The 10,882-nt window shown below is 48.1% G+C and overlaps 1 protein-coding gene across 1 annotated transcript in view; it reads left to right on the top strand.

Annotated features, from left to right (window-relative positions):
* Window positions 1-298: 298 nt before the first annotated feature.
* The window catches only part of MAN1A1 (mannosidase alpha class 1A member 1), a 142,350-nt gene continuing 131,766 nt past the window's right edge, over window positions 299-10,882 (top strand). Inside the window, exon 1 of the mRNA XM_068162309.1 lies at window positions 299-1,149. Coding sequence (XP_068018410.1) covers window positions 544-1,149 — 606 coding nt within the window. The 5' untranslated portion in view covers window positions 299-543. The remainder of the gene's footprint in view (window positions 1,150-10,882) is intronic.

The following is a 10,882-nucleotide window of genomic DNA, read 5'->3' as shown; positions in this document are numbered from 1 at the left end:
TGCCGCTGCTGCGGCCCGCAGGGACGACGCGGCCGCAGCCGCTGCCTCGGACTGGTCTGTGCCCACCGCAGCGCCGCGCTCGCCGCCAGCGCCTGGGAAAGCCCCGCTCCGGCGTGGAACCGCGGGATCCACGGGGCACTGGCAGCACGGGAGGGCGGCAGCTCGGCGGCACCCGCGGCCCGCCCCGCCCGCGCCCCGCCTCCCCCACCATTGGGCCGCCGACGGCCCTGGCCCGCCCCGGCCCGCCCCGCCCCCGGCTGCCCGGCAGTTCCGCGCGGGCGGAGCGGGAAGCGACACCCGCGGCGGCGGCCCGGCAGCATGGACTGGAGCTGACAGCGCCCGCCCCGCAGACGCTGAGCGCTGCCGGTGGAGAGAAGAAAAGTTGCTGCATCCGCTCGGGGAAACTTTCTGCAGCCCATCCCAGACGAGGCGGGGAGTGGGGCGGCGGAGCAAAGCCGTCCAGTGCGGTGCGGTCCGGTCCGATCTCTGCTCGGCGGCAGCGGGGCGCGCTGCGCTGAGCTCAGCTGAAGCGGCGCGGGGGCCATGCCCGCCGCCAGCCTGCTGCCGCTCTTCGGTAGCGCGGCGGGGCCGGGGGCTCTGGGCGGCCCCGCGAGCGGCAGCGCGGGCGGCGGCGGCAGGAAGGCGGCGGGCCCTGGTGCGTTCCGGTTGACGGAGAAGTTCGTGCTGCTGCTGGTGTTCAGCGCCTTCATCACCCTCTGCTTTGGGGCCATCTTCTTCCTGCCCGACTCCTCTAAGCTCCTCAGCGGCGTCTTCTTCCACTCGGCTGCCCTGCAGCCGCCGCCGCCGCCCGGCGGGCAGCCCCGCGCCCCTCCGCAACCCGGGGGTGGCCCGGCGGCAGGAGCGGCGGCGGCGGCGGCAGCGGCAGCGGGCGGGGCGGGCAGCCTGGAGCGGATCCGTGCGGACCACGAACGGGCTTTGCGGGAGGCCAAGGAGACTCTGCAGAAGCAGCCCGAAGAGATCCGCAGGGACATCCGGCAGGACAAGGAGAAACTTCTGCAGGACGCCCGCGGCAGGAACGAGGCAGGGGCCCCCGGCTTGCCCCAGCGCCTCTTCCGCCAGCCCGTCGGAGCCGTGGGGCAGGAGCCCGCCGACCCCGCCGTCCGGCAGAAGAGGGCCAAAATCAAAGAGGTGAGTGGCAGTGGCCGGTGTCTCTCCGCAAGATGCGCCTCGACACCCCCGTGCTGGGCAACAGGTCGCCATCGGGGCTGGTGGCGGGATAGCGGGGAGAGCTCCGAGCCCTCCTGCCTCCTCCCCTCTGCCGGAGGGTGTCTTTGTGGATATCGACGGCTTCCCTTCTTCGCCAGCGGCCGCGCAGGTCGGTGTCGTCGCCCCGGGCTTGCACCCTGGCAGCTGTCGGTGCTTCCGCTGCTGTTGCTCGGCCGCGGAGCGACCGGCACTGCCGGCTGCGCCTGCCTATCGCGCCTCAGCGTGACCGAGCTCCCCTAGCTGTTGCATTGACACCTGGAGAGGAATCAAAGCTCCGGCGAGCTGCGAGGCAGCTCAGAGGGAGCCAGAGACCGGGCGACAGCTGCGGGCCAGCGGCAAGGAAAATCGATGCCCCGGAGCCCCATCACGACACGAGCCGCCTGCGCACCCGGGGGAGCATCCCGGGCTCGGACATTGTCTCTGAGCAGTGAGCAGCCCGGGTGCGGAGCCGGCGGGGAGCAGGGGGCTCCCCATGGTGCTGGCAGCGAGGGACTAGCTTGCGCTATACGCTGGCCGAGCAGGTGCGTTTCCAGTGCGGGGTGCGAGCGTTGGTGCAGCGCTTCGGAGATGTCCGATCGATCTCGAGTTCGTGCAGTTGGGTGCTACCGGCTGCATCAAGAGTTGAGGATAACTGGCAAAATGCAGTCAATGTAGCTTCCACCCGCACAGCATCTAAGCAGGGTGTGTTCTGACAAATTCCCTCAACTGTCTGGTTCCCTTGTGCTGCTTGGTTGGTCCAGGGGCTGTCTGCAAGTCCTTCCTTACAAAAATTCTCCAAACTGGGCATATGTGAGACTGTCATGAGCAGAGCTTGGCAGGGTCCTCTGACAGAAGAATTTCCTTGATAATACCGTTCGGCTTCCCTCCATTACTGGTTGTTTTATTTATTGAATTGACAATTTCAGCTGCCTGCAGAGATTAGGGTTTATGAATTAATTAGTAGAGTGTGTTTCATGTTCTGTGACAATGGAAAAGAGATAGGAGTGAGACTGTAACTACCGAGTATTTATCTGTTTGTGAAACATAATTAGCCTTATTTGGACTGATTTATTGTGTGTTTGTACAGAGAGGTCTGAAAAGTGAGCCCTGACATCACACAGAGCGGCAGATAATAAGCCCTCACAAATCTCAAGTGCTGTTCTGTGCTCTGGAGTCCTTGCCTCGGTTTAACTGTATTAGCAAAGTGTGCAGTAGTCATAAGCAGTCAACACCACTGCAGAAGTGTTTTGAAGGGAGAAACTCTCAGGAGCGCATGGTACAGACCACATCTTTAAGTTTGCAGAGGCTCTGCTGTCTACTATTTCAGTCACACAGCCCTGCTGAGGAATACAGAGTGATTAGAAATACCAGCAAAACCTTTATCCAGTTATTTTGAATTGCCACGTAGAAGTATTTAGAAGTAATGAGGCTCCAGACCTGATGTACACGACTGTGCAGTATAGAAGACTGCAACAAGTAAATAAGCAGGAGGGAGAAGGGAAAACATGAACACACAGGGAAACTTAAATGCACAGTTGTTTTTGCTGGTTCTGCTCTGTGCCAACTGGTACAAGCTATCTTTTCTTACATAGGGATACACGTGTGTTTGTGCCCATGTATTTCTGTGTTTGTATATATGTGTGTGTGTACATACACACATATCTCAGTATCTTCAATTTTTCTTCTCCCCTTTCCATTCTATCAGTCTTTTTTTTCCCCCTCATGTCTGCATAGGAGCCCCCAACACAACAGTAATCCCCCTCAACCCGCTCCCCCCACCAAAGCCTCCCAGATTTTTGGCTGTGTAAGCAGAGGACATGAAAGAGGGACTGCACTTAGTTTCCAGGTCTTTATTTCTCTTTCATGTCTCAGTATAATTCCAAACTACTATGTGTTATTTCTTTCAGTTTCCTTTCCTCCCAATTCAGCGTGAGACCTTAGTGTGTTTAGTTAATTGCTCTTGCATTGTTGCAGCACCATGACAGGGTTGGTTTTTCTTTCTTAAAGAATGCTTCTATTTTTTGACATTGACTGTAAACCAGTGTTTCCTTTTCTGTGTTAATTTGCTTCACATTGTTTGGGCTTTATGTTGCTTTTCCCTCTGTCTTTGCAAGCTCTTGCTTACTTTTTCATATTGCTACCTTACTGTAAAGCTGGAATTCTAATCTATACTATCTTTAGAAACAGTCTTTAATTGCACCTTTTTGTAGTATGCACTTTTGTACCGCGCTGTGCATGCACAGAAACTTCACTGATCTCTTGGAGCTCCTCTCCTTGTACCCGGTGGTTGCATGCTAGAGGTTCTTCACGAAGAACCTTTCTACATTCATACTCTTTTGAGCTTGGAATTTGCATCTGTGTTGTATGATGTAGGCCACATACCTAGACCTCAAAATTCAAAACTCTGCCTGTGGGTATTTTTGACAGAAGGAAGCAGGCTGCTTTAAGGGAAAAGAATGTCAAAAAAACAAAGCTGTTTGTCCCTTCAGTTCTGTTCTGAAAAAGCTCTCTCTCCTCAACATGTTGACATAAAGCTGTGAAGGGAGAGAGCTTAGAGATGTTCCATTCATTTAATGTTGCAAATTTCAAGCTGAAACATTTAGCAGTCTAGCCAGCACTATATGGTTTGTGGTCATAAACCAATGAAATGCTGGGACTTTATAGCATTTCTTCACAGTTTTATTATGGAAATGTTAACCATTTTTTCAATGGCATTCACTTTTAAGGAAACTTTGAAAAGTGGGAATATAAAGATTCTTGAACCTTTTTTTAGAGTCAAAAGTAATACAGTGTGAGCTGACTAGAAAAATAAGTGCCAGGAGCTTGTTGAGAGAGTAAAGACTTATAGAAGCATGGAGAAGCGGAGATCTTGCTGTCATTGCCTTCTGCTCCATCAGAACATGAGGCTGCTCTCAAGGTCCATGTGGTAACTGTCCCACTGTGTCACAGCTACAGGAGCTGTGTATAGGTGTGCCTGTAAGGGATGTGGACCAAAGACCAACTAAAGGGGGCTGCAGTATTCCTTGGTTTCTCTTCCAGTGATGAGGTCCAGGCAGACTTAAACTGAATCTGGCAATACTGCTGGCAGCAAGGATTTGCCCAGCTCTTCCTCTTGCAAAACCACTGTCAGCTTGTAACAGCTGAGTTTTTACTGACTGACCTAATGCTGCCTACTTTTACCTACATGTCTTCCTCATGCCATATGCTTCAGGAAGGCATAAGCAAAGAGGCATAGCTGCCCATAGCTGGGCATACCAGAACGCTTCTTTTTGTCAGAACCCAAGTTCTTCAGGCAGTTACACCGATGTTCGCTGATGTCTTCATGGACTGGGATAGGGTCTGGGTACCTCATACACCTCACACTGTCCTTTGTTTCAGTGTCCTCATAGTAGCCCCAAACTCTGAATGAGAAGGTCGTGGTTTGTATTCCTGCTCTTAGTGATTTGAGAAGTGACCCCTCTTTTGAGCAAGTACTTGTGATATCTGTTCCCCTGTCTGTTAGAAAGGGAGAGTGAAAAGCAGTGATGACTCTGTCCACTAAAATGATCTTGTCACTGGTGATTGTAGCTGAACATTGCTTCTTATATCCAGGGAAGGCTTGCAAGTGGAGTTTGGAAAAGGTGGCAGCTTGATATGAAGAAAAGAAGCAATTAGAAAAGGATGGCAATAGCGGGACAGGCTATGGAGGCAGGAGATATGATGTGTTTCAATTAGGGAAATAAAATGTTGAACCTTTTCCAAGTTTAATTCCTCTCTGGGGAAAAAATGAAAAAAAAAAGAAAAGGATTTAATTATTTAGGTATTAAGAAAGAGCAAAAACTGAACTCTTCATTTCTGAGGAAAGAAATAGAAAACGATGCAGAAACGATGAATGAGCTACCTCGGGTACTAGAAGCAATATAATCACATTAGTGTGGTGCTCTGCCCAGGCTGATTAATCTTGCTGAACAGCAAGCTACTGGTGCTGATGGAGCACCATACTAATGGAGCTGTGCTGTTTTTGTACAAGGTAGCTAGGTTGGAAGCTGTACACGTTGTTGTGGGGAGCTGTTTGGACACGTTTCCAGGATAAAAGCCTCCTTGGTAAACTGGAATCGATGTCTTAAGAGCCTGATCAGGCAGTGTTGAGGTCATTCAGTGGAAGGCCTGGAAAGAAGAATCTTATTCCCTGATTCTATGGTCATTCCTGAACACTAGTCCTTTGAGCTCCACAGGGCAGTGGTCTCAAGTCAGCAAAACAGACTCTCTAGCTGATGATTATGTCACACTCTCTGTAAAGAAAGGAATTGAGATTGCATTGGCAGTGTGAACTCAGGAGCTTCCTCAATTGTCAGCATTCATTGTGTTTGTTTAATTGTTTTCTAGGGTGGCTTCTATGCAGTTCAGTTTTTAGTCATTATGCTAAACAAGAAGTCTCAGTGATGTTGCAGGGAAGTTCAGAAGTATCTGAAGGAAAGAAAGCTTGAGAGCATGGAAACAAAGAGCTAATCGGAGATCTAATATGCACTTGATACAGCAGTACTTGGGTGTGTAATTGGAACTCTGCTAGCAAGGAGTGATGGCAAAATTATAGGAGGTGACTCTTGACTGAAGAAGGCTGGCTGGCCCCTTGTGCCTTCCTGAATGCCTCCACCACTTGTTTCCTTACTGCCTGGTATCCTGGTGCTGCTACTGGATGGGGTGCTTGGTGCCATGGTTTGGTTGATTAGATGGTGTTGGATGATAGGTTGGACTCGATGATCTCAAACCTGGTCTGGTCTATCCCATTCTATCCCATTCTATCCCATTCTATCCCATTCTATTTGAGATCCAGTGCTAGGCTGGAAGGAGGTTTATTTCCTTTTGCTGATTTTTGTGAGATAAGGTGAGGTCAGTAATACTTGTTGCTGTCAAAAGAAGAAGGGAAGCCTCTCTTTACCACTCATGACTGTCTTTTCCCACTGTACTTTGTGGAATCACTGTAGCCCTCTGTAAGCTGCTTCAGCTCACTAAACCAGCAGAAAATTGCCAGAGCAAAGAAGCTGGATAGTTGTGTGCCAAATGGGTGAGTTGATGGCCTTAATAGAATGGTTGACTTGATGCTAGTGTTGTCTGTGTGTGGTGAGGAAGCAGTACTGTGTGGATAAAAGAGGTATGAAACGTCTTTCGGCAGCCTTGTTTTAGGAGCTGGTATCTGATCTTCTGGCCTAGCTTCTCTGCTAAAATTGAATCTCTGCAATGTGACATTTGCAGAGCAAAGGTTCAATCTACTGTAATAACTTTCTGTAGCAGGCTGAAGTGCTGCACTTCAGGAGACTTTTACCTCCCACTCCCTTTTCTTGGAACTGAAAAAGGGGAAACACACACAGTGGCAGGAATCACTGAAGTCCCAGCTGAAGTAGATTGACGTTCAGAGCGCTTTTACTGGGAGGAAGGTTGTGGGGCCCTTCATAGGGGGAGGAGGGAAGGAGTTAAAATGCAGCTGTGGAAATATTGAGAGGTTTGTGTTTCAGGCAGAAAAAGCCATGCTCCTTGATGATACATTTCTTTAAGAACAAGGTACACTGAAAGGGAAGGAGTTGATGTGTAATGAGTAAGCAGTGTGGTGATTCCCGGCAACATGCTGATGATGCAATGTGTTTTGAAAGAGGGTTTCTTTAAGTGCTTTATGACCTTATTGCTAACATCTTGTAGCCATCATTCAGTTTGTCCAAAGAGTTTGAAATCAATCTTGTGTTCTTTTTATTTTCCCTGAAAGCTTTATTTACCTCTGTGTAATCTCCAGTGGTTTTGTATCTGCAAGTTCTTTTGGAGTGCTTTGCAGTGCCCCTTCCTTCCTGATAGATATTCTTTATTGTAGTTCTTACCTACTTTTTTTTCCCTTCTTGTTTTTAATGGGCTTACAAAAGACACCAAGAAGGTGACTTAAGTGCCTTAATACAGGGAATCAAATAGGATGGGTAGGTAGGTACCTTATACCCATAAGTTAAGGGCATCCTCACAGGGCTTGTAGATTTTTCCCTGGGGTTTGTTGGGAGGTTTGTGCATTGCAAAGTGGCATCTGAATGTGGCAGAACTTACCTTATGGCATCTAAAATGTCAAAACCCAGTAAGTTACATTATTTGTGTAGGGATAATGGCACTACAAAATGAAGAGCAGCTTCAGCTGAATTAGAAAGAGCATGATCCAGTGCCTCTGTTAAGCAACACCTTGGCTCTGTCACTTGGCAGACCCTATGCAGAGCCATTTCAACCTGCTAACCAGACAAAGTTATGCCCACTTTTGCCTTGTTCATGCCCTGGTGGGGTAGGGATCCAAAGTGACTCTTGGGGGATTCAGGGTCTGAGCACAGTGGGATCAGTGGAACCTCACTAAGCCAGTGAATTTGAAGGGAGGACAAAGTGGAGGAGAACGGCACCAAGGCATCTTTTTATCCACAAGACATGAAATAGGCTATACCCTTGCCAATCAATATTCTTCCTGCTGGGAGCTCTTAGGGTCTTTTTAGGGAGGAGGACATTATTTCAGGCAGTTGCCTCAGCTAGCCTTTTTTTTTTTTCCCTCCCTTTTTTTTTGTGTTTTTGGTTGTTTTTTTCCCTGTTGGTTTTGTTTTCAGGGGATAGGCTTTGTTTGGGTTTGCTTTGCTTCTTGGGTTTGTTTCAGAAAACGGATGACCTGGCAGCCTCTTTGCAGTCAAATGACTTGAAGTTTCTGTCACACATAGGCAAATGCCTGTCTGATTTGAGTGTCTTGTGAGATAGAGGGATATCTCCTTGTATTGACTGCAGTGGGATGTTCTCCTGTTTTTCAGCCTTACACCTGTTTTCTGTGAGCTAAGAAGGTTATTTAATTTTCATATGTGGAGATTTGGTCTGTGTTCTCTACAAGTAAATTTACCAAAAGTAACTGAATGCTCTGTATAACTAACTGAATCCTCAGAGGACTAGGGGGAATGGAATGAAGCTGGAGGTGGGGAGATTCAGGCTGGATGTGAGGAGGAGGTTCTTCCCCATGAGAGTGGTGAAACCCTGGAATGGGTTGTCCAGGGAGGTGGTTGAGACCCCGTCCCTGGAGGTGTTTAATCCCAGGCTGGCTGAGGCTCTGGCCAGGCTGATCTAGTGTGGGGTGTCCCTGCCCATGGCAGGGGGGTTGGAACTAGATGATCCTTGTGGTCCCTTCCAACCCTGAATGAAACTATGAAACTATGAAACTATGAAAAGGGTTTAAATGTTCAGTGGAAAACATCTGGCTTTCACAAAAGCACCAAGCACATGACGAATTCTTTAACTGAAACCCCACGTGCACATTTTATGTAAAGGCAAAATGTAAACTCCAAACCCACAAGACTCTCTGGTTTTTTTTTGGTGAAAGCTAAATAAGGTGATGTAAAGGCATGAGGTAAAGCTTAAACTGGAATGTCCCCTGCATCTTGGCAGAAGTTGTATTCTCATGGTGATGATTTCGTATTCCACGTTAGTATAGCAGCTTATGGCAGCGATTGAGTATAAAGAAATGGAGTACATTGTAATGTTGATGAGTACAGATGCTGAAGGCTGTGGTTCTGTGCTGTGGGCAAACTGAAGCAGGAAAAAAATTCCACCTGTTTAAAATGCACCATTAAGGCCAAAAAAATGTCATACCTCATTCAAGAGGCAAGCAACAGTGGTAGGCAGCCAGGCTTTGATAGCTTTGTTGAATGTTAGTGAAAACACAGGAATATGAAGAGGAAATCATGGACAGAGAGGAGACAGCACTTCTCGTGGGAAGTAAACATCATTACAGCAGCACTTGTGACTCTTGGGTGGACAGACTTTTTCATACATACTACTGTACATCACTCAACAGTTCCTCACTTGCTGTTTGGTTGGTTGTTTTTTGTGGCTTGGGAGGCAACACAGATGTAAATTTCTGTGGTTTTCATCTTCAATACAACATCTTACAAGTACTTCCTTTATTTACAAATAGTACATTTGCTGTCTTATTTGTCAGAATAAGAGCAAGACTTCAGGAAAAGTCATTTTGATTCAGTGTTTGCTAACGTGCCAGCACTTCTCTGGCCATAAACTGCCACCTGAGATGGTGCAGGGAAGATGAAACACTTGTTGTCTGCTATTTTTTTTTTTATGTGCCTCTGTGTAAAGCATGGTTTTGAATGATTTTGTACTCTAAGTTATCTCCAGAACTGTCACATTACAAATGAAGAAAAGAATTGTTTAGGTGGGCCTATAAGTTAAGCAATATGGTGGGGTACCAGCTGCTGTTTTACCCTCTTGCATGAAAATCTTCTGTATCCACATAGTTTGATTGGTTTGTGTTTGTTTGTTTGAGGGTTTTGGGTTTGCTTTTGGTTTTTGCTTATCATGGTATCATAGTATCAGTCAGGGTTGGAAGGGACCACAAGGATCAGCTAGTTCCAACCCCCCTGCCATGGGCAGGGACACCCCACACTAGATCAGGCTGGCCAGAGCCTCATCCAGCCTGGGCTTAAACACCTCCAGGGATGGGGCCCCGACCACCTCCCTGGACAACCCATTCCAGCGTTTCACCACTCTCATGGTGAAGAACCTCCTCCTTACATCCAGCCTGAATCTTTCCACCTCCAGCTTCATTCCATTCCCCCTAGTCCCATCACTACCTGAGATCCTGAGAAGTCCCTCCCCAGCCTTCCTGTAGGCCCCCTTCAGATACTGGAAGGCCACAATGAGGTCACCTCAGAGCCTTCTCTTCTGCAGACTGAACAGCCCCAACTCCTTCAGTCTGTCCTCATAGGAGAGGTGCTCCAGCCCTCTGATCTGATTTTTTTAAGCATGTCATACCAAGAATGCGTGCACAGTTCTACGAAGCATCTGTTTTACTCTTTTTCATGACTTTTTATAATCAGATCTGCAAGTCTGTCATGAAAACATAATTGGTGAGAATAGTAAAGCTTGTGCTTGCCCAAACCAGCTGAAATGAAACGTTTTACAGAGTTGTGGTTAAGCTGCTGTTGTACTGCAGTGCTCATCAGCCTCACCTGCAGAGTCCAAAGGACTTAACCATTGTGATGCAACAGTTTGATTTTTGTTTTCCTTTTTATTTCTCCAGGGGTCAGGAGGGTTTAGTGAGTTGCACAGGATTGGATGATGCAACAGGTTTAAGAGCAGAGCTTGATGACCTGGGTCCTGTTTGGTTGCTGTGTGTTGGGCAAAGGCTGTCTTCACTCCTTCCTACACTGCAGGTCTCTAGCATGGGCGTGTCAGCTCCAGCTCAGACCTGGAGCTTGGAGTCTAGTTCATGGGCAGCTGTGGTTTGCCACTAAACTGCTGCTAACCACAGTGTTTATTTACAGAGGGAGGCTAAACCCATCTCCCTGGTTATAAGTTTAGATCACTAGCTGTAGGGGTTTTAAGCAATGCTTGAAATCAAATGTGCTGGTCCAGTGCTGTTTTGAAAGAAGGCAAGTAGGGGCAGTAGAACTCCCAGTTTGCTTTTCTTGCATCTTGAAATCTTCAGTTTGAACTCTGATGTAACCAAGAAGTGCTTGCATGAGGTAATATGGCAACTTGCTATAACTCTTTGCAGTAAACTGATTGGATTTTATAGCTGGTGTTTATGAAGAAAACAGGTATTGCTCATTCTGATGCCTCTAATTTTAAAAGCTTTTCAAACAGATTGGATGAGCACATAACCTGCTGTTACATTCTTACAACTGTTAAA

This window comes from Melanerpes formicivorus, unplaced genomic scaffold, assembly GCF_026170545.1.
Source record: "Melanerpes formicivorus ecotype bairdi unplaced genomic scaffold, bMelFor1.0.p_v2 SCAF_63, whole genome shotgun sequence".
Taxonomy (NCBI): Eukaryota; Metazoa; Chordata; class Aves; order Piciformes; family Picidae; genus Melanerpes; species Melanerpes formicivorus.
The sequence above is the reverse complement of the archived record's forward strand: the minus strand, read 5'-3'. Positions and strand labels throughout refer to the sequence as shown.